This window comes from Lissotriton helveticus, chromosome 2_1, assembly GCF_964261635.1.
Source record: "Lissotriton helveticus chromosome 2_1, aLisHel1.1, whole genome shotgun sequence".
NCBI lineage: Eukaryota > Metazoa > Chordata > Amphibia > Caudata > Salamandridae > Lissotriton > Lissotriton helveticus.
The window spans coordinates 41,962,454-41,988,553 of NC_136059.1; the positions used below are offsets into that span (position 1 = coordinate 41,962,454).

At 47.9% G+C, this 26,100-nt stretch overlaps 1 protein-coding gene across 1 annotated transcript in view; it reads left to right on the forward strand.

Annotated features, from left to right (window-relative positions):
- The window catches only part of LOC144820053 (long-chain-fatty-acid--CoA ligase ACSBG2-like), an 860,084-nt gene that overhangs the window by 616,369 nt on the left and 217,615 nt on the right, over nucleotides 1-26,100 (forward strand). Inside the window, exons 9-11 of the mRNA XM_078677707.1 lie at nucleotides 3,514-3,747; nucleotides 4,121-4,338; nucleotides 14,596-14,735. Coding sequence (XP_078533833.1) covers nucleotides 3,514-3,747; nucleotides 4,121-4,338; nucleotides 14,596-14,735 — 592 coding nt within the window. The remainder of the gene's footprint in view (nucleotides 1-3,513; nucleotides 3,748-4,120; nucleotides 4,339-14,595; nucleotides 14,736-26,100) is intronic.

A 26,100-nucleotide genomic window follows, 5' to 3' on the forward strand; every position in this document is an offset into this window, starting at 1 on the left:
ACTGGGGGTCCCTGGGGGCCAACTTGCCCACCTGGAACCTGCAGTATGCGCCAGGGGGCTGCATTGCAGAGAGGTGAAATGAGGCCACAACCTTTTTTACACCTCTCTGCAGCGCAACCCCTGGCGTGTTTGCAGAGTAGGAACTAATTCCCCTTGTATACTGGGGGTCCCTGGGGGCCAACTAGCCCATCAGGAGCCTCCAGTATGTGCCAAGGGTCTGTATTGCTTTGCCCCGCGATTTGGTCCCCCCGGGGGGTAATTTTTAAAAAAACAGACCAGGTTTAAAAAAAAAAAAAGGTCCTTTTTTGTCCTTGTTGGACCACCTGGGCAGGCCTAGGGTGTCAGGGTGTATCTACCCTGCCCCCTTTTTGTGTTCTTCACATTTGTATTTTTGCTTTCTTTTGCCTTTGTCTATCGAGCACAAGATGGATGTCAACACTTCCTGGTTAGAAGTGTTGACAGCCAATGAGCATGCAGCTTTCTCGGGAAGGCATGCTGATTAGCTGCCACTGTCTGTCAACACTAGCACAAGATGGATGCCAACACTTCGTGGTTAGAAGTGTTGACAGCCAATGAGCATGCACCTTTCTCGGGAAGGCATGCTGATTGGATGGCACTGTCTGTCAACACTCCAAACCAGAAAGTGTTGGCAGCCATCTTGTGCCTCGGTAGAACCAAGGCACAAGAAAGCAGTGAAACAAAGGTGCAAACCACGCAAAGGGAAGCATACTGACACCCTGACATCCTAGGCCTGCTCAGGGGGTCCCACAAGGAATCCCAGGCCCCAAAAAAAGTATATATTTTTTTAAATCGCGGGGTACGCGCACGGTACGCGTACCGTACAGAGTACAGTAATCTTACAGTAAGCTTACTGTAGTCTCCACAGTACGCGTACCCTGCGATTTTTAAAATAAAATAATTTTTTTTGGGCCTGGGGGGTCCTTGTGGGACCCCCTGAGCAGGCCTAGGGGGTCAGGGTGCTTCTACCCTGCCCCCTTTTTGAGTTCTTCACGTTTGTTTTTCTGCTATCCTGTACCTCAGTCTACCGAGGCACAAGATGGCTGCCAACACTTTCTGGTTTGGATTGTTGACAGACAGTTGATAGCCATTTAGCATTCAGCTCGTGCTCGGAAAGGTAAGTTTACAGTAAGCTTACAAGTAAGCTGCTAAAGATATATATATTTTTTCTCTTTTGATTTTCTCATGAACTACTGGAGGGATTTTCACCAAATATAGAAAAGGCACTTCTGCATACCAGTCCCTACCATTTTGCCAAGTTTGGTGTTATTCCGTTCAGCCGTTCGGACTGTAGCCGTGTCTAATCGTCCTATGGAAATTAACATGGTGAAAACACGTTTTGGGACCCCCTTTTTTCTCACCCCCCGCTTGACGAATCCCCCCAAAACTTTCAGGGAGGGAGCGGAACTGAGCTGGCCAAAATTTGGGAAAATTGCACGCAATTTCTTCAATCGACGCCAAAGTTATTCCTAATAGAATGTTGCGGATTTCCTATGGTAACTAGGTCCTAACTATATATACCTACTGGCGACCGCCAGTAGGTATTATATATATATATATATAATATGTATATCTATGTATATCAATCATTAGATGTGACTGCATGTTTCCCCATTCACAAGAAGCACATCCACATTAGGGGGTGGGCGATAACATCCACTCCATCTGCTGAGTTTGCAGAGTTTTGCCCGCTCCGCTATGAGCATGGAGTTCTGGGAAAACTCGCCCAACCTAAAGAAAGGAAGAGGGCCCCTGGAGGAAAAAATGGAGGGAGACCGAGGCAGGGGAAAAAGCTACATTTTGAAGAACAAAACGGCCAAACCTACATATTTACATTTGTATTCATCCAATAATATTGATTATTCACTGTATTCATATTGAGCCAAACAATTGTGATAACCAACAGTTGTTTATATATTCTCACAATACTTTATATTAGTTATTTTGTCTTTTACATAATGCTTTTCTAATATTGTCCACAAATTAGCTACTCGTTTGTGAAAAAGAGTGAAATAAAACAGGTGCTTATAAATCATAATATAATTATATACGACAAGGTAATACCAACATTTATCCACAAAGCATTTTAAAGGTTGCACACACTCATGCACATCACAATCATTCCTCATGCATACCACAATTGTATCTAACCTATCAAAATATGTTAAAAACATCAATTGGGGTACCACAAGAAGAAAATAAACACATCACTGTACTTAACTTATAAACAATTGGTGATATCAATAACACACATTCAATATATTCTGATTTATGGTTTACAGAATTAAAGCCTTTCCATCGAGTGAAAACTCTTTGAATGAAAGAATCTTCTTAGTGCTCCTTGTGTTTTCTTTCAGTGTGGTGGTTCCAAACCTCCTTTCCAGAGCCCTGTTCCGCTGCTGCTGGGCCTTTTCAACTACCTACTTGTATTTGCTTTATCAAGTTGCCCAGGTTTATCTGATGATTATGTCCAGCTTGAGATCTATCCAGGAAGTCCATTTCTTCTGTATTTTTGTGTTTTACCTTCATAAACTCACATGCTCGCACGGTGGGGCAGTGTCAAGGAGATTCATGATTGTACACACAGGATTGCTGTAAATGGTAATTAATTTCCTAATTACACATGTGATTCCTGAGGGAGAAGACTGGGGAATACTGAAGTAATACAGACAATCTTGCTATAATACAGTGCTGTCTGTATTTGGGATATCTACTTGGCACAGCAGAAGAGCTTTGGTTGCCAACCATCTAGGTTAGGGTGAAAAGCTTCCACAAAATGGAACCGGTTGTGGCCAACATGTGGATAGAAGGGCAACCACTCCTGCTATTGTGAGGCCTGAAAGCCTGATTTCTCGAAGCCAGTAAGAGCCATTTATCCCTCCAGAGCCTCGATGCTAAAGAGCTAAAGCACCTGCAGCTCTGCTGGCCGCCATGGTGGAAGTGTGAGAAATGGCGACTTGTCGTTGGTTCACATGTAGGCCACCTGCCCAGGGCGCAGGCAGCCCAGTTGGTGTCAGGGACAGCAGTAGTATTGTGGAAGATGCCAGCATACAAGGGAAGTTTCTATTTATAAGAGGGTGAGTTGAGGCCATCCCAGTGCAGTGGTGAGTCCCCATCCCCCAAATCTGAGGGAACCTGCCTCACAATTAGATAAAGCTCTCCACACCTCCAGCGGTAACATTTGAAACCACTGTTAACTGAAAGCCTTGTTTCAGTATGGTTAGTGAGTGCACATCTGGCTTTAGGTCATGGTGGCACTATTTCTGTTACCTTAGAGGACAGTGATTAGTCTGGTAAGAGCTTGTGCAGTTACCAATGAGTAGCAATATTTGTCTACTTCTCCAATGTGGCTGTGATGTTAAGCATTTGTTGCTCTTGGGAAGCGTTTCTTGATTTGCAGAAGTGATGGTTGTGGTCTGCTTGTTGAACTTGTGAGGTGCCCTTGCGTTAATCTTTCTTTTCTGTCACCCATATATTCACTATCTCCTCACGCAGGATCAGCTCCATGCCCTGGGGTTACATGCTTGCAGATATTCTGGTCTTCAGGAGGGCCCACGCGGCCCTGGGCCTCGACCGATGTACCCGGTGTTACTCAGGAGCTGCCCCCATCACGCGTGACACTCTAGAGTTTTTCATGAGCCTGAATCTCCCAGTGATGGAGCTGTACGGCATGAGTGAGTGCACTGGTCCACATACCGCAGCTGGGCCTGATTCCTTTTGGATCATGAGGTAGGTGATGCATGTCCCCTATCACTCTCACTATCTGGTTAACGTGCACTCCTACACTGACCATGCGTTACCTCCAACCCAAAGGCGTCTCCTGGGCCTCCTAAACTCTCAGGTCTTATGATTAGTGATGTGACCACATCAGCACTTGTCTTGCCATTGCAAAGCATCATGATGGTCAAGGTATCTCTCGCTCATCATACAATACCTCTGCCCATCATTGCCTTGCATGTGGATAGAGCACTGTTATGGTTATAGTACCGCTGCCCACCATAACTCTGCCCTACATTGCCTTGAGTGGGGTTTCTATTGGTACATTTCAGTTGTCTGCTTTGTTTGCTCATGCATGATTGAGTTATCCTCCTCTCTTCTCTAGCACTGGTAAGGAGATGCCTGGGTGCAGAACACAGATCTACAGACCAGAGGAAGACGGCACCGGGGAGGTCTGCTTATGGGGCAGACATGTTTTCATGGGCTACTTGAACATGGAGGAGAAGACTAAAGAGGCCTTGGACGAAGAGGGCTGGCTGCACACGGGGGACCTTGGCAAGCTTGACCAAGATGGCTTCCTGTACATCACTGGGAGAATCAAAGGTAAACAACATGTGCTACTCTTGTCACTCAATACTGATCATGTCCACATAATTTAATGTCAATTTAACTTCAAGCTTTAGCTCATTTAATAAACAGGCAACCTCTATTTTACTAAGTTTGTCTTTTGAATAGAAGTTACGTGATAAATATTAATTACACCCGGGGAGCCAAGAGTAACCCTAGTGAGAGCGAAAAAGGAACAGAGGGCCGAATGGAAGTGTAGTCTTGGGGTGTGCAATGACCGGTCATGTCCCTGAACTGCCTCACCAGTGTATTCAGAAGAGGATATTTAAGAGGAGAGGATGTGACCTAATGGCTGGATCGGTCAACCTCGAAGCTGCTTAACATCCTGTGATTCTGGGAAAATCACTTGATTTCCCCGTGCCTAACAAAATGAATATGACCACCTGTAGAACTTGTTGAATGGAGGCCAGTTACATTCAGTAATAATTGGGGGGGATTAGGGTGGTCAGTCAGGAATGGACTATGGGGATTAGAGGTTCAGGTTGGGAAAGGCATGGGTTGTTGGGATCTAGTGTTGGGAGATGTTAGGGCAGGGGGCAATAAAGGTGTGAAGGAAGGCTTATAGGCCGATTGTGGGGCAGAGAACATGATGTTGCAAACGGAGAGGAAGGTAATGGTTTGTGGGAGGTTGAAGAAGAGTGGTGTGTTGATGGTCTGTGGGGGGCTGTTCAAGGACTGGTGTTGGTCGGTGAACAATGGGTTGTGGGGGCGGGCAGGTCGGATTACAGGAGAGACCGGGGTGAGAGGTATTTGGGATGAATAGAGAGGATGAGCGTGAAGGATTGTCTCAGGGCTTGAGGGTGAGATAAATAAAGCTGATTGTGGCCAGGATTGTGTTACTGGCTTGGAACAAGCTTTTCCCATTGTTGTATATAGACATAAAACGTTTGCCCAAGTGGACAAAGGGGGAAAAACATTTGAGTTTCTGGGGTGGCACGGGGAATGAGCTGGGAGCTACGGGCGTCGCCATCATGTTAGAGGCTGATTTTGGTCAGGAAGTTATAAGTATGAACTAGAGAACCATTGCTAGGGCAGAGATGGGCATCGCTCGGTCATCTTCAGCCTTTGCAAAGCTCACTACGTTCTTGGGGGTAGAAGGAGACCTCATTTAATAATCTTTGATAGAGCGATAGATGGGGCTAGGATTAGGATCCCCATGTTATCGATATGTTGAGCTGGTGGGATTGGACAGTTTTCTAAAGTTGATGTGGCTTGTTTTGTTGAGTCAGCGGGCTGGATACTAAAAGTCAAGCATATCGGAATGGCCTCTGCAATTTAATTCTCCAGAGGATAAGATCATAACCATTTCAAGATGGTCACCGTTTTGGGGAAGAATGAAATCCTGTTATCATTGCAGAGATTTTCAGAGGGGAGTTACTGGTTTAAAATAGACATTGCTAGAGGATGACTTTGTCCCATAAAAGACGGCTGCTCTTTTGAGGGAGATTGTGGTCATTTTTATATTTTGTATAGATGAATGGAAAGGCTGTAATTCTAGTATTGAGAGTGGATCCAACAGGTGCCGCAAATTTAAGGTCAGGCACACATGGAGGAGCTCATTGCATTTGCGCGTGGTGAATTAAGTTTTAAGGAAGGTGTACCTTGTGCCATGCAAATGTAGGGAAGATGAAAGCAGGCGCGTTGTTTCAGGCTGAGTAATAGTGAACTCTCGTAGTCAAAATGTCCATGCTCAGGGAGTACCGTCTTCTTACTCCCTTCTCTGCAAGACTCAACAGTGGCTGACTCCAGTGCTCTATAGCCTGGAGGTGGAGTTATTGTATTGGCTTGGGTACTACCCCTCACACTGTCTCAGGGCAGTGTACGCATCCCCTGTGTAGCCTCAACTCGCAGCCCTTGCCCTACTGCGCTTGCATACGCTTATCACAGAAAGCCGCACTATTCCGTACTGTGGTTGGGCACACTTATCAGGGGAAGCTTCATCTTTCCATTCTGCACTTGGACACACTTCTCACGAGAAGCTGTACCCTCTCGTACTGCGCTTGGAAACACTTATCACAGGAGGCTGCACTTTTCCGTACTGCACTTGGAAACACTTTTCAAAATAAGCTGTACCTTTCCATTCTGTGCTTGGAACATTTATCACAGGAAGCTATATACACATTTTTCATCGGAAGCTGCACCTTTCCGTATTACGCTTGGACACACTTATCACTGGAAGCTTAATCTTTCCGTACTGCGCTTTGACACACTTATCACAGGAAGCTGCACTGCACTTCTACACACTGTTCATCGGAATCTGTACCTTTCCGTACTGAGCTTGGACACACTTATCACTGAAAGATTCATCTTTCCATCCTGCACTTGGACACACTTATCACAGGAAGCTGTTTCCTTCAATTCTGCGCTTTGACACACTTATCGCAGGAAGCTGTACTGCACCTCTACACACTGTTCATCGGAAGCTGCACCTTTCCCTATGTGCTTGGACACACTTTTCACAGGAAGCTGTACTACACTTCAACACAATCAATCAATCAGGGAATTGTAAGCGTGCTACTCACCCGTGGGGGTCTCTGGGAAAGGTGGGGTTTCCCCAGTTCCGTTCAGCCGAACAACCAGTCTTGAGAGTCTTCCTGAAGGTGTTCAGGGAGGGGGCGGTGCGTCTGATGTAATCCGGGAGCTCATTCCAGGTATTGGGTGGGATGTAGGAGAAGGCTCTTCCCCTTGCTTCGGCTTTGTAGATGTGTGGGGTTTTGATGAGGACAAGGTTGGCTGATTGGAGGTTTCTTTTGGGTACGTGGAGGGTGATTCTGTCATTGAGGAATTGGGGTCCGGTGTTGTGTAGGCATTTGTAGGCGTGGGTGAGAATCTTGAAAATGACTCTATCCAGTGGAGCTTCCGTAGGTGTTGTTTGATGTGCTCATGTCGAGGGAAGCCAAGGACGAGTCTGGTGGCGGCATTCTGTATTATATGGAGTTTGTGTAGTAGGGACTTTTTTATACCGGCGTAGAGGGCGTTTCGTTAGTCCAGCCTGCTGGTGATGAGTGCTTGGGTCACTCTCTTCCTATCGCAGGGACCGCACCAACGGAACAGGAGGAGGAATCGCCATCATACACAGGAACACCCTCAGAGTCTCGACCAGCACCGACGACTCCCTAGACAAAGTCACTGAAGACCAGCTAAACACCACCCTCACCCAAAGCCCACCCTTCGACCCCACCGACACGTCGCCCGCACCCTTAGACAGTGGATTGACGACTGTGCCAACACCCTCGCCCCGCTCAAGAAATACTCCAACAGACACACCAATAAGAAAGCCAGTTGGTTCACCACGGACCTCCAGGCACCCAAGCAAACCTTCCCAAAAACTAGAGAAGAAATGGCACCGCAAACAGACACCGGACAACTACGTAGCCCACAAGAATGCCATCCACAGACACCATCACCTCATCAGATCCACCAAAAGGGCCTCCTTCAAAGACCGCCTTGACAACAACGCACAAAACAGCAAAGAGCTCTTCAACATCGTCAAGTTCTCCAGCCCTAGCTCCAAAACCAACAACATCCCACCTTTGCAAGACTTCGCAAGACCTGTGCGATGCGGCCACCATCCTCACCGATCCCCTGCTCACCTGGACCAACATAAACGACAACAACACCATCAAAATCATGAACACCATCCACTCCGGTCAGACCCATGCCCACACAACATCTTCAACAAAGTCAGCTCCACCATCTCACCCCATCTCCGCCGGCCATCAAAATCTCCTTCGAGACCGCGACCTTCCTGGAAAGTTGGAAGCAGGTCGAGATCAATGCCTTACTCCAAAAACCCAAGGCGGATCACAAGGACCTCAAGAACTTCCGACCCATCTCCCTGCTACCGTTCCCAACGAAGGTTATCGAGAAGACTGTCAACAGACAACTGGCACGCTACCTCGAGGAGAACAGCATCCTGGATCCATCCCAGTTTGGGTTCCGCAGCAACCACAGCACCGAAACTGCCCTCATCGCTGCCACTGATGACATTAGGATCCTACTGGACAGCGGCGAAACCCCAGCCCTCATCCTCCTGGACCTGTCAACCGCCTTCGATACTGTCTGCCACTGCACCCTACGCACACGCCTCCACAATGCTGGGATCCAAGATAAAGCACTGGCCTGTATCATCTCCTTCCTCTCCGGAAGAACCCAGAGCGTTCACCTCACCCCTTTCAGAACCAAAGCCACCGAGATCATCTGCGGCGTACCCCAAGGATTTCCCCTCAGCCCGACATTGTTCAACATCTACATGGCACCACTCGCTCACGTCGCCCGACTGCACAGCCTCAACATCGATTCCTACACCGACGACACTCAGCTGATCCTCTCCCTCACCAAGGACCCCCTCACCGCCAAAAATAACCTTCAGGAAGGAATGAAACCCGTCACCCAGTGGATGAAGATCAACTGCCTGAAGCTGAACTCAGACAAGACGGAAGTCCTCATCCTCGGCTCCACTCCCTCGGCGTGGGACGACTCCTGGTGGCCGACTGCACTGGGAGCAGCACCAACACCCACCGACCACACACGCAACCTAGGGTTTATCCTCGACTCAACACTCTCCATGACCAAGCAAGTCAATGCCATCCCGTCCTCCTGCTTTAACACCCTTTGCATGCCCCGCCAGATCTACAGGTGGATCCCCACTGATACAAGAAGAATGGTCACCCAGGCCCTCATCAGCAGCAGGCTAGACTACAGTAAGGCTTTCTACGCAGGAGCCTCGGCCAAACTCCTGAAGTGACTACAACGCCTACAGAACGCCTCTGCACGCTTGATCCTCGACATCCCTCGCCCCAGCTACATCACACCCCACCTAAAAGACCAGTACTGCCTTCCTGTCAACAAGAGGATCACCTTCAAGCTCCTCACCCATGCACACAAGGAACTCCACAACACCGGACCAACATACCTCAACAGACAACTCACCTTCTACACCCCAAACTGCCAGCTCCGCTCCGCCGACCTCGCCCTCGCCACCGTCCCCCGTTTCCTAAGAGAGACCATGGGCGGCAGATCATTCTCCCACCTCGCTGCCAAAACCTGGAACACCCTCCCCATCCTCCTACGGCAGACCCAGGACCTACTTCTACTCCACACCTGGCTATTTGAGGAGTAGCAGCACCCCTCTCCCCAGCGCCTTGAGACCCTTATGATTTATTGATTGAATACTTGACCCGGGATGGGAGGGGATCCATTTGAAGGTCTTATGAAGGATGCGGAGGGTGTTGAACCAGCTGGAGGAGATGGCGTTCACCTGTCGGTTCATGGAGAGGGAGGAGTTGAGTATGATGCCGAGGTTTCTGGCATGGTCCGTGAGGGTCGGTGTGCTGCTGAGGGCCATGGGACACCAGGTGTTGTCTCATGGTGATGGGGTGGTTCTGAGGGGGGCCATGTAGATGTTGAAGAGGGTTGAGCTAAGTGATGATCCCTGTGTGACTCTGCAGTTTATTTCCGTATGTTCAGAGAGGAAGGGCGGCAGTCTGATCCTTTGGCTTCTGCCGGTGTGGAATGGCTATGAGTGTGCGATGGGAGATGGTGTTGAATGCTGCTGATTGGTCGAGTAGAAACAGGGCTGCTGTGTGGCCTTGGTCAAAGAGGGTGCGGATTTCATCTGTGGCAGATAATAGGGCGGTCATGGTGCTGTGGTTGCTTCCAAATGGTACACAGACATAATATCGACTCCAAAATATCGTTTGGACATAATATCGACTCCAAAATATCGTTTGGAGAAAATATCGACTGGACAGAATATCGACAGCCAAAATATCGTTTTTAAGGTAAGTGAAGTAATATCGTTTTTAAGGTAAGTGAAGTAATATCGTTTTTATTTTTAGGGTTCAGGGTCAGTTTTGGGTTTTTGGGTAAAGGGGTATTTTTAGGGTTCAGGGTCAGTTTTGGGTTTTTGGGTAAAGGGGTATTTTTAGGGTTCAGGGTCAGTTTTGGGTTTTTGGGTAAAGGGGTATTTTTAGGGTTCAGGGTCAGTTTTCAGTTTTTGGGTAAAGGGGTATTTTTAGGGTTCAGGGTCAGTTTTCAGTTTTTGGGTAAAGGGGTAGTTTTAGGGTTCAGGGTCAGTTTTCAGTTTTTGGGTAAAGGGGTATTTTTAGGGTTCAGGGTCAGTTTTCAGTTTTTGGGTAAAGGGGTATTTTTAGGGTTCAGGGTCAGTTTTCAGTTTTTGGGTAAAGGGGTATTTTTAGGGTTCAGGGTCAGTTTTCAGTTTTTGGGTATTATTTTATTATATTTTATTACTATATATATATGTTTAATAAATATGAAATAAAAAAAAATATTTAACTTTCATTAATTATTTAATTATTATAAGTTAATTTAAGTAATTTTAAGTATATTTTAGTAATTAATTATTAATATTAATTTAATTTAACACTGTTTTTAGTAAATACGATATTTTTTACAACTATATTTTTGTAAACGATATTTTGTACTCAATATTTTTGTACTTACCTGTTTGTACATACAAACTCGATATTTTTGCTGTAGATATTTTTTCCTCGATATTTTGGGTAGTCGATATTTTGGTAGTCGATATTCTTTCAGTGATCCCTTCCAAATCCGGATTGAGAAGGGTAAATAAACCTTGTCAATAAACCTTGTCAGTTCTGAGTTGACGGTTTTGACCACAAAGGAGAGAAGCAAGATGGGGCGACAGTCCTTGAGGTCCGTGGAATCAGCGGAGGGCTTCTTGAGCAGTGGCCTGACATATGCGCCTTTCCAGTCGTCGGTTGCTGGAGTTAGCGAGGATTTTGTTTTGGATGAAGGTCCTTTTGGTGGTTCTGACGTGTTGGTGGTAGTCTATCATGGCATCCTTGTAGGTGGTGTTGTTTCCAAGTGTCTTGCTGTTTCTCCAATTCTCTCCAGGCGTCCGCAGGTGCGTCTGGCTTCTTGCAGATCTGAGGTGAAATAGACTGCAGGGGCACTGTTTGTCGGGGTTGCGTAGCGGAGCGGGTTTGTCTGTGCAGTGGAGATCCAAGTGTTGTATTCCCTAGCTGCAAAGTTGGCGTCAGTTGCCGCAGTGGTGTTGTCGCATTTGAGGGTGGAGTTGAGTTACTCGTCAGTGACTCTGCTCCAGTTCCTTCGCGGGGGTCGTGAGGCGGGTTTGGGTGCCTAGGGTTTGTTGACGAGGAAGTGTACGCAGTGGTGGTTGGTCCATGCGGGGTTTATGGTGTGGCTGAAGTGGATGCTGTTTCCTCCTGCGAAGATGGAGTTGAGGGCGTGTCCTCCCTTGTGGGTCGGTGTGGTAATGAGTTGTTTTAGTTCGATGTTGTCACGGTTGTCACAGAGGGTGGTGGAGTTGGGGTCGCAGGGGTTGTCGAAGTGGAAGTTCAGGTCTCCGATAAGCATGTAGTCCATCGTGGCGATGGCGTGGGATGCAATGAGGTCGGTGATGGTGTTGGCAAAGGGGGGCTGGGAGCTCTGTAGGCAAGTGTGCCGCAGAGTGTGGAGTTGGGGTTGTTCTGGACCAGGAAGTGCAGGTGTTCGGCTGTCAGGTAGGTTTCGCCGGATGTGGTGAGGCGGAGGGAGTTCTTGTGAACGACGGTGAGGCCTACTCCAGAGTGGTTGGGGCAGTCCTACCTCTGGATCTTGTATCCGTCCGGGATGGCGATGTCAGGGGCGGAGGAGGCCTTGGTCCAGGTTTCAGTGAAAAAGGCAACTTCGTACGAGAGTTTGTCCAGTATGTTCCAGATCTCCACAGAGCGCATGTTGAGGAGGATGCATCCTAGGGCGTCGGTGGTATTGGCAGCCGGAGTGGTGGTGAAGGTCTGGCAGCAGTGGTGCCAGGAGAAATTGTCGTTGGTCGTGTTTGGCGTGGCATGCTAGCAGTTGTAGTTTCTTCCGGGGATGAGTGCGATGACGGCAGCTGTGTTGTATCGTTGGATGGTTCAGGATCCAGGGTCCCTGGCGCTGGTCACGGATGGGCGTAGATGGGCTAGCACAATGCGGGAGGGGTGGACGATCAGCTGGGAGGTGGGAGCGGGCACCAGCAGGTGAGGGAGCGGCCACAGAGGCAAAAGCGGCGGAGAGGAAAAACAGGTAGGGGCAACAGACTAAGCAGGGCACAAATTGGCTGGCACAAATTAGGTCAAACATGGAGAACAAGGCACAATCACACTACGTGAGAAATGGAAAAACAAGGCAACAAGCCACAATTGTACTGGAATGGCACAATGCACAATCTCGACAAGCACTGAAACTGAAGCAGCAGAACGGGCACAATTGCGGGCCTGGGGCAGCCCTGAAAACCTCCTGGAGATCCTGGGAGTCAAGAGTGGCTGCGTAGACTGTGGAGCTGCAGGGAAGAGAGCAGTTCTCAGACCAGAGGTCTTGCTCGATCTTCCCTGCAGTGGCTGAACTTAAATAGGGGAGGGGGTGAGATGATCAGCTGGGAGGCGGGAGCGGGGTGGGGCCGCAGGGGTAGTGGCGGCGGAGAGGAACAACGGGCATGAGCAAAAGACTAAGTAGGATAGAAATTGGCTAGCACAAATTAGGTCAAACATGGAGAACAAGGCATAATCACACTACATGAGAAATGGAAAAACAAGGCGCAATTGTACTGGAATGGCACAATCGCGCTCACACTGTTGATCGGAAGCGGCGCCTTTCTTTAGTGCGCTTGGACACACTTATCACAGGAAGCTGTACTGCACTTCTACACACTTTTCATCAGAAGCTGCACCTTTCCGTACTGCGCTTGGACACTTGGTACTTGAATCTGTACTTTCCATACTGCGCTTGCATACACTTATCTCAAGACGTTTTTATAAAAAGTGAATGATCCTCCTAACCTGGGCGATGTCCCATCAGAATTCGCTTGTATATACTTATTTTAATTTACATTCAGTAGGCATATTTCAAGTAGGGGATCAGGTTGTGTGTATTTAGTTACCCATCAGGTGTACACTTCCACATATAGGTTGAATTTTGTAGTATACATTTCTTGTTGCCATTAATTTGTTTCGTTCACAGCCCAGAGTTTAGTGACCCTTTTCTGCTTGTCTGAACTTAATTGCGCCTTAGAGTTCTGGGAGCAAAGATTACTGCAACTGAGGCATTGGTGCTGCTAGAGTGTATTGGAAGGTTTATTGCTTGAACTATCTGGTTGAAAATGTAGCAAATAATATTAAAGTCAATATAAACAATGTTGTATCCTTTACATCCATTTGGTCCTCTGGGCTCCAATCCCACGCTGATAGGCATTCGCTTCTTCTATGCAATTGAACAATCTTTAGCTGCACCTTGGGTTTCATCACAACAGCAGTGGCCTCAATTCAGCTTGGGGTAAAGAGCTGGGTAGAAGTGTGGAAGAAGCCACAGCTGAGTAAGGACAAAGGAGACAAGTAACACTGCAGCAGTGAACTGAGCTGGGTGAGTGTTAAAGAGTAGTGATCCCACGTAGTGTAATGAGCAGTGCAGGTTAGGCACAGATCAGCATAGGGTATGTAGTGGGATGTGGTGGAGGCATTGGTGAAGTCGGTGTCATAGTTGGTCGAAGTTTAGTTTGTGCAAATTGCTTGGTTGATTTGCCTCAATGTGCTCCCAAACTATCTCAAGTGCAAGGGTCCGGTGACTAGTTTTAGTAGTAAGTGGCACAGACCTGCACTCATCTATGGAACCAGGGACTGGTGTTTATCAGACATGGACCCAGAGCAAAAGAGAAATAAGAAAGAGAACAAAGAGGAAGAGAAATTGAGAAAGAAGAAAAACCTATGAGACTAGGACATGAACTGTAGATTGGTGCCATGAGGTGGTCTCAAGACTAGACGGCCTTGGTATTTGGTTACCCCAGCACTTGGCAGCAGCCTTCTAAAAAACAGATGTGGCCCCTGCACTTCTTTCTCCTAAATAATCACTGCCAGGTATTGGTGTTGTGCTCTGGGTATGTGCTACTTGCTGGCAGTGTATCTGTTTCCACCTAAAAGGTGATGAGACCTCAAGGAGACTGTGTGTTCAAGCTGGTTTGCAACATTTGCAGTGAACTGTGGGGTACAATGGCTGCATGCTCCAGTTTATGCACACTAGGGAGACAGCCTGGGTACAGCACACTCAAGTGGGCCTAGAGTGCCCTTGTCCTGAATAAATCCTGTATTGTTAGCTATACTGATGAGTCGAGGACTGTTGAACATGAAAGGCACACCTAAAATCCCCAAATTATACTGAAAAACAAATCCCTGAATGTTATTTGATTCCCACTTCATGGTATCTGATTGGTTCCAGAACTTATCATCACAGCCAGGGGTGAGAACATTCCTCCAATCTCAATCGAGGACGCAATAAAGGAGGAGCTGCCGATCATAAGCAGGGCAATGCTGATTGGGGACAAGATGAAGTTCCTGTCTATGCTGCTTACGCTGAAGGTAAGTGGAAGTGTTAGCATTCATCTTCTGTTTCTCTTACAGATCATCCAGGCACAGCTCATCGAATGTACGAGTGATCTCTTCCAGGAGCGACTGGGCACAAGCCAAGCCTGCTCTTGGCATTCAAACGATCACATGCATGGTCAAGGAATCACCCTATCTTAGTAGCTGTCCTGATCAGTTGGTATTCATTCTCCGTAGGATCATGATCACGTAACTAGTACTGAAATCCCTATATTTCATGACGTGGCATCTACAGTCATTGCCTTTATCAAATAAATTGTCCCTCTTCAGTTACTTACATTTTGTAACCTCATTTGGTCATCAACCATGAGACAATGCCTCTAGAAAGTAGAATTCATGTCACCTGCCTTTTTTTCAGCTTCTCCTTCTGGTTAAGGCTGTTCTCCAGGCCATCTTATAGGTGAGGAGTTTATTACTTGTGAGCTTGAGAGCTGGGACCCTGCAAAACCTGTTTCTGATGGATACTACTATTAGTAGATCCGTAAAATTCTTTCCACAAACTCCTGCATTCTCGCAGATGTGGCTCCATGGTGACTCTGTACCACCCTGTAAATAAGTGTGCGCAGCTGCATAGAAGTGCCACCCTCTCGCTCAGAGAGTCATTCCTTTCTGTGTCCTTCCAAAAAAGTCTGTCAAAGCACAGATTGAGATTCCACTCAGTTTACAGACCCCATAAAGACCACTTCTTGCTTGAAGTCTTCTGATAAGAAAAGTTCAAACACAAGGATAAAATGAAGCAGGGCTTATTTGCATCCTGGCACTCAAAGAGGGCGTCAAGGTAAGTCGCACTTCACAATCCCTGGGATCTCAGCTGATTCTGCAGCTCGTCCTTCATACCTGCAGGTTCCCAGGCCTTCATTGACCCTAGATAGGCCTTCGAAGAAGTAATGTCTCACATCGTTGGTGCACTTCTGGATCCTTCTTGTACGCCTTCGTGCCCTAGGGAGCCACAGGGCTGTCTACCACTGGTATGTCTGCTCTAAAGCAGTCTGTTCCCTAGACCCACATCGGGGCCTGATACATCTCCCTTAGTCAGCACCTCGATCCACACCCGTTCTTTCCATTCTGGCCTACGATAGAAAATACGGTCTCAATTCTTTGACCTGAGATGGCGTCTGCCTAATCTCGACCAATATTACTCTAGGATCGCAGAAGCACAACCATTTGTAATACAACCGGACCCATCAGGGTTTCTAGTGGAGGATCCTTTCCTGCTATGGCTTTGACCTAGTGCAAAAGGTGCCATGGATTCCACAAAACACTGATGGGGCAGGGCATGGATTCAGTTTTCCTAACTGCACTGGTGATTCAGTATATCTGTACTTAAAATATGCCAGTAGGCTAGATGCATCCCCTGCAGCAGGGCTAGATTCGGATGTATGACGTTACAACTCATACTTTTACAACGCATACCATTACAACGAAATTTTTACAACGCAAAAACTAATACAACGCATATATTTACAACGCAGGTACCTTTACAACGCAGGTACCTTTACAACGCATACCATTACAACATAAGTATTGGTAAGTATATATTAATTTTTTTAATTTAAATTAATTGAAATGAATATATTTTAATTTAATGTAATTTAATGTAATTTAATGTAATTTAATTTAATTTATTTTCATTTAATTGATTTAATTTAAATTTAATTTTATTTTATTTTTACCCTGTACCCCTGTACCCCAAAAACCCAAAACTGACCCTAAACTCTAAAAATACCCCTGTACCCCAAAAACCCAAAAGTGACCCTGAACCCTTAAAATACCCCTTTACCCAAAAACCCAAAACTGACCCTGAACCCTAAAAATACCCCTGTACCCCAAAAACCCCAAACTGACCCTGAACCCTTAAAATACCCCTTTACCCAAAAACCCAAAACTGACCCTGAACCCTAAAAATACCCTTTTACCCAAAAACCCAAAACTGACCCTGAACCCTAAAAATACCCCTGTACCCCAAAAACCCAAAACTGACCCTGAACCCTAAAAATACCCCTTTACCCAAAAACTGAAAACTGACCCTGAACCCTAAAAATACCCTTTTACCCAAAAACCCAAAACTGACCCTGAACCCTAAAAATACCCCTGTACCCCAAAAACCCAAAACTGACCCTGAACCCTAAAAATACCCCTTTACCCAAAAACTGAAAACTGACCCTGAACCCTAAAAATACCCCTTTACCCAAAAACTGAAAACTGACCCTGAACCCTAAAAATACCCCTTTACCCAAAAACTGAAAACTGACCCTGAACCCTAAAAATACCCCTTTACCCAAAAACTGAAAACTGACCCTGAACCCTTAAAAATACCCCTTTACCCAAAAACTGAAAACTGACCCTGAACCCTTAAAATACCCCTTTACCCAAAAATTGAAAACTGACCCTGAACCCTAAAAATACCCCTAAAAAAAACCAAACATATAACATTTTAAATATAATTATATACTTACCAATACTTACGTTGTAATGGTATGCGTTGTAAAGGTACCTGCGTTGTAAAAACATGCGTTGTAAATACATGCGTTGTAATGGTTTTTGCGTTGTAAAAATTTCATTGTAATGGTAGTGCGCTGTAAAAGTTGCGTTGTAAAGGTTGTTTCCCCTAGATTCACCACTGGGACCGTCTATTCAGAAAAGTGCCTTATTTGCTCTGGTGGTTTGAAAGCGACTGAGGAACTAAAACAAGTTGCCCCGCCATTAGGACAAAATACATTTGCAGACTGGAATCCTGCAAACTGAGCCCACTTCATCTGGGCTACTGCTTCTGTTCAACAAAGCCCTTACACATACCCACAGCGACATGAGCTAAGCTGTGTTCATTTCTGCCACTCACTCCACCCATGGTTTGACTACATAGATCTTCCTCTGAGCCAGACTTTCTTACAAAACATCCAACATCTGAGAGGCGGACCCTCCAAGCCTCAACGAGAAAGGTCAACCTTTCCAGGCAATGCCTCAGCGACGGATTAAAAAAGAATTAATGCATTTTGGAAGAGGCTGTTCTCTTTAGCCAGTTTAGCCCTTAGATCTATGAATGCAGTTTGCTTACTATGTTGCTACAGACTTTCTTGGGATGTGGCCAGTGATGAATATGCTTGTGGTCCCAGAGTATCTGAAGGTCTTATTAGACCAGACTTATTCATGGCAGCCAGGGTGCTGTTTTTTACATGCTCTGGGCTGGCCTGAACATGACAATGTAGGGACAGGGCTATTCGCACTAGCATCGTGCTTAGAAGATCGGCCTGGATGTGGTCGTCTGGATTTTCTGGTGGCTTCCCAGCATTTTCCATGCGTATGCCCTTTGATTCCTCCAGGCTAATAGCGAAGGCGGATTCAACCCTGGAATGGTTCAAAGATGGCCACTGTATGATTCATTGGCTTATCCATACCACCGAAACAATTTTCCCACCAATTCAGGAAACTCAGAGGCTAGTCGATGAGCCAGCCTATGACACCCCACAGCCTCTTGTACAGCAGCGGATCCACTCCCTGAAAGAATGTAGGTGTGAAACTGGCAGGATCTGTGGATCTCAGCAGGGAAAGCATTCATCCAGCTTCACTCCTGTTGCTTTTGCTCCCAGGACACACATGTATGACCACAGGGGCCCATGGCAGGCCCATCTCCTCAGCGGCTGGAGATTGATCCCATCAGATGAATGGGTTTTAAATCCTCACAAAAGGCTGTTCTGTTGCTTATACTTTCACCCTACAGCACCTTACCCCAAACCAAAACACGTTGGGCAAGAACAGTTAAAAATCCTGATTCAATGATTACGAAACACTGTGATTGGGATAACTATGTCGATTTATTATCTCTGATGTTTTATGACTAGTGGTATGGCTTTGTCTACCTAAGATGCCTGACTACGTGCACTGTGAATTAATGATAAATTACATTAATCTACTGTATTTTTTATCCGGAATGTGATGTGCATTATGGATTTTGTTATGTGCCTGACCATCAATAAATAAAATAATCCAAAAATAATCCTGAAGCAGGAGGCTTATATTTTACTCTCCAAGGGTGCCTTCAAGTGTGCGCTGGATTTGAAGAGAGGGATGGGCTGTTACTCCCACTGCTTCCTCATCCTGAGGAAGGATTGAGGCCTCAGGCCTATTCCAAACCTTTGCTCATTTAATACCTTTTTGGCGAAAGGACCAAGTAAAAATATTCACATTTGCCCAGAATTTTTCAGTTCCGGAACCAGTAGATTGGAGGATTTCCTAGGATTCCCAGAATGTAACCTTTTTTGGATTCATCATCTAGGAGCCAAAGTCACACCTGCTCATCCTCTCAACTGTTACGTCATTGGTGAAGGGTGTGCCCGTTCTAGACATCTGCATATGTTCATGTAACACCACTACCTTGACAGCCAGATGCAGTGTGCAAGTCACTTTGCCCACTCAGTTCTGTAGAATGTTTTCATCCACGTTCTCTTCCCGGACCTCGTACCTATAGGAGGTACTGCTATCGTATCTGGCCTAAAGGTGAGGGATCTGCTGTTGGATGTATTCATGGAAAAGCAAGTTACTTACCTTCTGCAATGCTAGTTCTTGTGGATACTTGAACTAGATACTCCTTACTGCCTGTCCACTTCCCCATTCTGCGAAGTGGCCTCTTTAAAACCTAAAAAGGTCCCAAGTTTGAAATTCAGCACACTGTCTCGGACAACTTGTTTCGAGGGCGCAGAAGGAGAAAGTTACATGAAACTGTCCGCCTGCAGGCATGATGCTCCATCACTTCGACGGGAAACCCAGCAAAAAACCTGGGAGTGTGGTTTGGGGAAAACCTTAAATTTGAGGATCACATCAAGAAACTATCCAGTGTATGCTTTGGTACCCTCAAAGCCCTGCGTAGATTTTTCCCCTTGCTCCCGAGGGAGGCCAAAGAAACAGTGGCGCGTGCCCTCATTCTTTCTCGTTTAGATTACGCAAACGCCCTGTTTATTGGCATTCCTACCTACCTGACCAACCACCTTCAGATTATACAGAACGCCGTAGCTAAACTGCTCTTTAACATCTCGAGGAGGTCTAGTGTACGGCAGCATCTGCATAGTCTACATTGGCTGCCATTGGTCCAACGGGTACTGTTTAAGACCCTTGTTTTTTCCTTCAGAGCCGTTCATGGTCAAGGGTCTCTCTACCTGAGGAGACGCTTCTCTACGTATGTACCAATCCGCCCCCTCCGGAAAGCTAATCAATGCCGGCTGGTTATGCCTCGATTTCAGCGGGCATGTTTAGGCGGACAATCTATCTCCGTGAAAGCAGCTATTGCATGGAATGCTCTCCCTGCGAAGCTTCGTGCCACCCAGGACCTCAATATTTAAATTTGTTTTATAAAAACTCATCTTTTTACTATGACGCTGTAATTCCCGCTAACTACTGTCTCATTGCATGAGTTCACGCCAGGACACTCCTGAGTATTTGAGCACGCTACAAAACTACATATAACATAACTTCAGGGCAGTACTGTCAGCGGTGAGCCACATGGCACCACCTACTGGCGTGCAGGAGCATTGCTTGCTGATGCCCTGGGACACTCTAACGGTGAGGAATTACCAGTTTAATAGAATATCCTCTAGTAAGACTTTTACCAGCTTGGCTATTCCTGGATTCATAGTAAATGGATGACACTATCTCTGGAGTGGTTGGGGGGGGGGTGCTAAAGTTCCAGCTGCAAGATGACACCACGCAGTGAGGTTGTGCAGGCTTGATCGCCAATCCACCAGTTATTCTGCAGTTCAAAGGCCCATCGGGGATGGTAAACCTGTGTGTGAGCTCCTTAATGAACGGAGCTGCCATCAACCCACAGTTAGCTGCATTCTGACGACTTTTGAGGCATAGCAGAGGCGCTTGTTCAGGGCCTGCCTGAGGGAAGAAATTGGTTGCCCCGGCGTGGGTGGAGCTAGAGCAGGAGCGCCGGACCCCGATATAGCAGAGTGCAGTATGCCAGGTGACACTGCCATGCATGAGGGGCCTGAAATCACAGTGGATGCAGCTGGGGTCAAGTGGGGTCTTTGGATTTGCGTAACACCACCCGTCAACGGGCTCCACCTTCGGTTGTGAAGGCACGCACCAAGAGGAGGACCTGCGGTGCGGCCTGGACCCTCTGCCAGGCAACCGTGCAGGTGAGGAGGAATCAGCAGGGAGCTTGCCCAGCGGAGGCTGCAAGATTTGCTAGTCGGCGGACTGTGGGGTGCGGCCAGCCTGGGGGGCTGTGGTGGTGGTGACCGGGCCTATGAGACTCACTCTTGGCCTGGTGGAGCCGGCACGCTTGTGTCCGACTGGCACAAAAGCTGCCTCGACCTGCGTGGACCTGATGTGGTGTGGCGGCGCGGGTAGGCGGGTGCTGTGGCTGCAGGGGCAGAGAAGCCAGCCCTTACCAGTGGACTCCTGTCGCTGGCCTTGGGAGGCGGGGCTGGCTGTGATGTAAGGACCCTTGCACTCTGGACTGCCCAGCTGTCTGGAGGGAGTGTTGAAGCGGAGGTACAGGATCCTTGGGGTTGCACTGCTTCCCTGCTGGATGGCCCGCTGTAACCTATATTTGGCCAACATAGGGTGCGAGACTCTGCTTTCCCTGGACCTGCGCTGTCTGGTGGGGATCGGAAGCCCTGCTTAGGCCTCACTGACTGAAACTGTCAGTCTCCGAGGGGGTACGGGGAAATCCCCCCACCCCTCCCACTAAGAAGTGTCTGTGTGCACCTGCGTTAGCACCATATTGAACCTGGACAGACGGGGACTGGACTGTTCCCACTAGGGGGTGGCCATCTCTGGCTGCATTACTGGGTAATTCGCCATGGGTAAGGGAGATGCAAGGCAGCCAAAAATCTAATTTGACCAGCGGAAAACTCCCAAAGGAAGGACAAACCAAAGTTGCCATGGCCTCTATGGCTACCCCTGAGCCTAACATTTGTGAAATGTTTGCGGATTTGAAACACTCTTTCCGCAATCGACCTGAAGATCAACTTAATAGATCAAACAGCGCACATCCACGCTGGAAGCTGCAGTGATGACCCAGGAGAAGTTGCTCTGCATGGAAAAGGTATTAAAGTTCATCAGAAATAAAAATGAGGACCTTGAAGCAAGGTCTTGGCGCAATAATCTGTGCATCCTCTGATCCCAGGGGCCACAGAGATGACCAGAGTAGAGGACTGTCAATTAAATGCTGCGCTCCCTCTTTGGCGGGGCCCTATCAGCGATAGTATTGTGGAGCATGCTCATAGGGTATGAGGTGCCCGAGGGCCCTCCTCGGGTGCTACGGTCCGCCCTATCATTGTGAGACTCTTAAACTATAGGGATTGGGATACTGTCAAATCAAACCAGGTGTTTGTTAAGCCTGACTACTCACCCGTGAGGGTCTCACGGTACTGGGGGTGTGAGGGGGGGTTTGCAGGTTCCAGTCCATCAACAAGGTGGTCTGTCAAAGAGCCAGGTTTTGAGGTTTCCTGCGAAGATGGGTAGCGATATTATCTGTCTGAGGTGGAGCGGAAGGCAGGCACTAGTTGTGTGGAAGGAGAAATAAAAGCCTCTCGATCTGGTCTTTCTGGTGCATGGGACCATGGTGTAGGAGAGCTGGGCTGATCGTAGGGTCATTTGGAGTGCATGGAATTTGAGTTGGCTGTTCAGGTATGCTGGTCCGGTGTCGTGGAGGGCCTTGTGAGCGTGAGTTAGCATCTTGAAGGTGACTCTAGCTTCGATGGGGAGCCACTGGAGTGTGTGCAGGTGCTGGGAGATGTTGCAGTGGCTTGGCAGGTTGAGGACCACTCTTGCGACGGCATTTTGGATATTCTGTAGACTGCGGGTTAGGTTTATGTTTATTCCGGCATAGAGGCATTGCCGTAGTCAAGCCTGCTGGTGACCAGGGCGTGAGTGACTGTCTTTCTGTGTTCGAGGGGGATCTATTTGAGGTGGAGGGTGTGGAACACGAGGACGAGACGATGTTGATCTGGTGGTCCATTTTGAGCTCTGAGTCCAGGATGATTCCCAGGTTACATGTGTGGTCCGTGGGGATGGGCGGGCTTCCGAGGGCGGGGGGGGCAACCAGGTGTTATTCCAGGCATCTGGGTTTGGGCCCATGATGAGTACTTCTGTTTTGTTTGTGTTTAGTTGTAGGCAGTTGTTTTTCATCCATTTGGCGACGGCTTCCATGCCTTCTCGAAAGTTGTGTCTGGCGGTGTTGGGTTCATTGGATATGGAGAGGATGAGTTGGGTAGCGTCTGCGTATCACACAATGTTGAGTCCATAGGTTCTGATGATGTGGGAGAGCGGGAGTCATGAGGATGTTGAAGAGCGTAGGGCTGAGGGAGGACCCCTGGGGGACTCCGCAGGTGGTAGGTGTAGGATCTGAGAGGAAAGGGGGGAGCCTGAACCGCTGTGTTCTGCCAGAGAGGAAGGAGCGGATCCAGTCGAGGGCCTTGTCTTGGATCCCTGCGTCGTGGAGTCTGCGTATTAGGGTACGGTGAGAGACTGTGTTGAACGCCGCCGCTGAGAGGTCGAGGAGGATGAGAACTGCTGCTTCTCCTTTGTCCAGTAAGGTACCTATGTCATCTGTTGTGGTAAGGAGGGCGGTTTCCGTACTGTGTTTTTTTTTAAGCCGGACTGTGAGGAGTTGAGGATGTTGTGCTCTTCGATCATTGTGGCGAGTTGGCTGTTGATGGCTTTCTCGATGATTTTCGCTGGGAACTGGAGCAGGGAGATTGGTCTGTAATTACAGAGTAGGCGGGTGCTTTGGCTGCGGGGTCCGCCAACGTTTTCTTTAGGAGGGGGTTGATCTCAGCGTGTTTCCAGTCATCAGGGAACGAGGTGGTTGCCAGGGAGCGGTTGATGGTGTGGCAGAGCAAGGGTGTAATGGTGTTGGCAGCTCTTTTGAAAATGTGGTGGGGGCAGGGGTCCGGAGTGGATTGACTTCATTGTCTTCAGAGTGTCTTTGGTGGTAAAGGCTGTCCAGTTGTCGATCGCTGGCTTCAGGGTGTCGGGGATGGTTGGTGAGGGTTCAGTGTGTTGGTTGTCTTCATCGAAGTTGTCGTAGATGCTCTTGATTTTGTGGTGGAAAAAGGTGCTGAGTTTGTCGCAGAGGTTTTGTAAGAGAGGGATGTCGATGGACTCCTTGATGATGTTGAAGAGTTCTTTGCTGTTGTGTGAATGTGTGGACACTCTGTCTTCAATCACTTTTTTCCTTGTTTTTCTGATGAGTTGATGGTGGGCATTGGAGGCGGCTCTGAAGTTGTTGTGGGCTTCGGTGGAATCAGTGTTCGAGGCGGTGGCAAGTGCATCTGGACTCTCAAGGTTCGGTGATGAACCATCTAGCTTTCTTGGCGTGGGTGGTGTTGTTTTTCTTGAGTGGGGCTATGGTGTTGGCGCTATCCGAGATCCATCTGTGCAGGGTTAGGGCTGCAGTGTTGGCGTAGATGAGCGTTCCACGGAGGGTGGAGGTAGGGCTGGCCTGTATCTTGAAGTGAAGTTGTTCCATCAGGTTTGTGGGCTCATCGGGGAATGTGCTCAGGCAGAGGGTGGATTTGTGGACGATGGCTATTCCTTCTCCAAGGCGGGTGGGGCAGTCCTTCCTGGAGATCTTGTATCTTTGGGGAATGGCGATGGTGATACTGTGCTGTAAAAGGCTTGTGATCAACAACAAAGCAGGTACCAGGATAACCCCTGGCACCACCCCCCCTGAGATGAATCCCAAGTTGGAGTTTGTAGTTGACCTCTTCTGCTTTGTGTGAGTGGGGTAGTTGCTCTTCAGCCAAGTTGGGCGGCTGCAGTGAGTGGGGAGTGGGTTGTTGGGGTGGCGGGTAAGTTACCTGGGTTGGGTTGTTTCTCTCTCTGTGTTTTCTCTTCCTGCTTCTTTTCCCTTCCTCTCTCTGGTCCTGAGTCGGCAGCTGCTGGGTTCTGCTCCCCCTCTTGGCGTGCATTGATTTATGGAAATGCAGAGATGACTACAACTGCTGACAAGACACACACGCTTAAATCTGTAACCTGGAATGTGAGGAGCCTGAACGATGGTGGAAAGATGCAGTTAGGGGCAGCGCTACTTAATCTATATGTGGCTTTTTACAGGAGCTGCATCTGATGGGAGCCTCCTGTTCGTCCCTGCGAGCAGGATGGATGGGTGAAAAGTTTGTAGCGGGATACTCCAATTACGCCAGGGGCACAGCCATCATTGTCAGAAAGGGTCTACCTTGGCATACACACACCGCTATATGCGATCCCCTGGTTCGTTATATGATAGTGGTAGGGGTGATTGAAGGTTGCCCAGTGAGACTCATAGCAATATACGGCCCCAACACCGACGACCCCCAGTTTGTTTAGTGAGGTGTGGCGGTTAGTGGACTCCCTAGATCCCAGGCGGTGCTATGGGGAGGCGATTTTAATGTGGTTCTCAACACTGATTATGACAGGTCGAGCGGTTCTCCCCGGACCCACCCTCGAGCTGTGGCTCAACCGCAGGCCCTTAATGAAGACAAGGATTTGATAGATATCCGGCCCTGCCAACACCAATCCAGCCTAGAGTTGACTTGCATTTCCTCTGCGGGCCCCTCGTGATCTAGAATTGACTACTGGCTCATATCCCATAACGTGGACACATGGGTTAGGCACTGTGCCCATCTTGCACAAACCCTATCAGATCACGCTCCAGTACTATTAGAATTTATTTTACCAGACACACCGAATAGAGCATTCAGCTTATTTCCCGCTGGTGCCCCCCAGAACCAGGTGTTCCGAGAGGAGATTGGATCTGCCATAATGGAATACTTTGACATCGTCAGCTCTGTGGACTCCTCATCCACACTATGGGAGGTGTTGAAGGCTGTCATCAGGGGCAACTGTATCGCTAATGAAACTGGTGTTCTACGTTCATTGAGGAACAATCTTCGGCGGCTAGAGAAGGAGTTTGCTCACTTGAATGAGAATTTTTTTAGTTCAATCAGCTGACAACCCTTGGGCAGATCAAGGCTAAGATAGCAGAGTTTGAGGAGCCTGCGCACAAAGAAACACATTTCCTGGGTTGGAAGGTGGGCGCTCGCCAATATGGTGAGGGCGACCGGGCCGGCGAAACCCTTACAGGTCTCCTTAAAAAGCCTTGGGCAAATGGCTTTTTCTGTGAGTTGCGCACGGACGAGGATTTGGTGGTGATCGGGCAGGAAGCTGTCCAGGTCAAAATTACTCAATTTTACTCTTCACTGTATGTGGTACGACAATTGGAGGTACTTCCTGACCTGCTCCCTTTCTTTGACCCCATTGAATTCTTGTGGCTCAGTGATGCACACCGAAAGTACCTGGACGAGCCATATACGGAGGAAGTGATGAGTGAAAATTTTGTCCATTCCCGGGGATA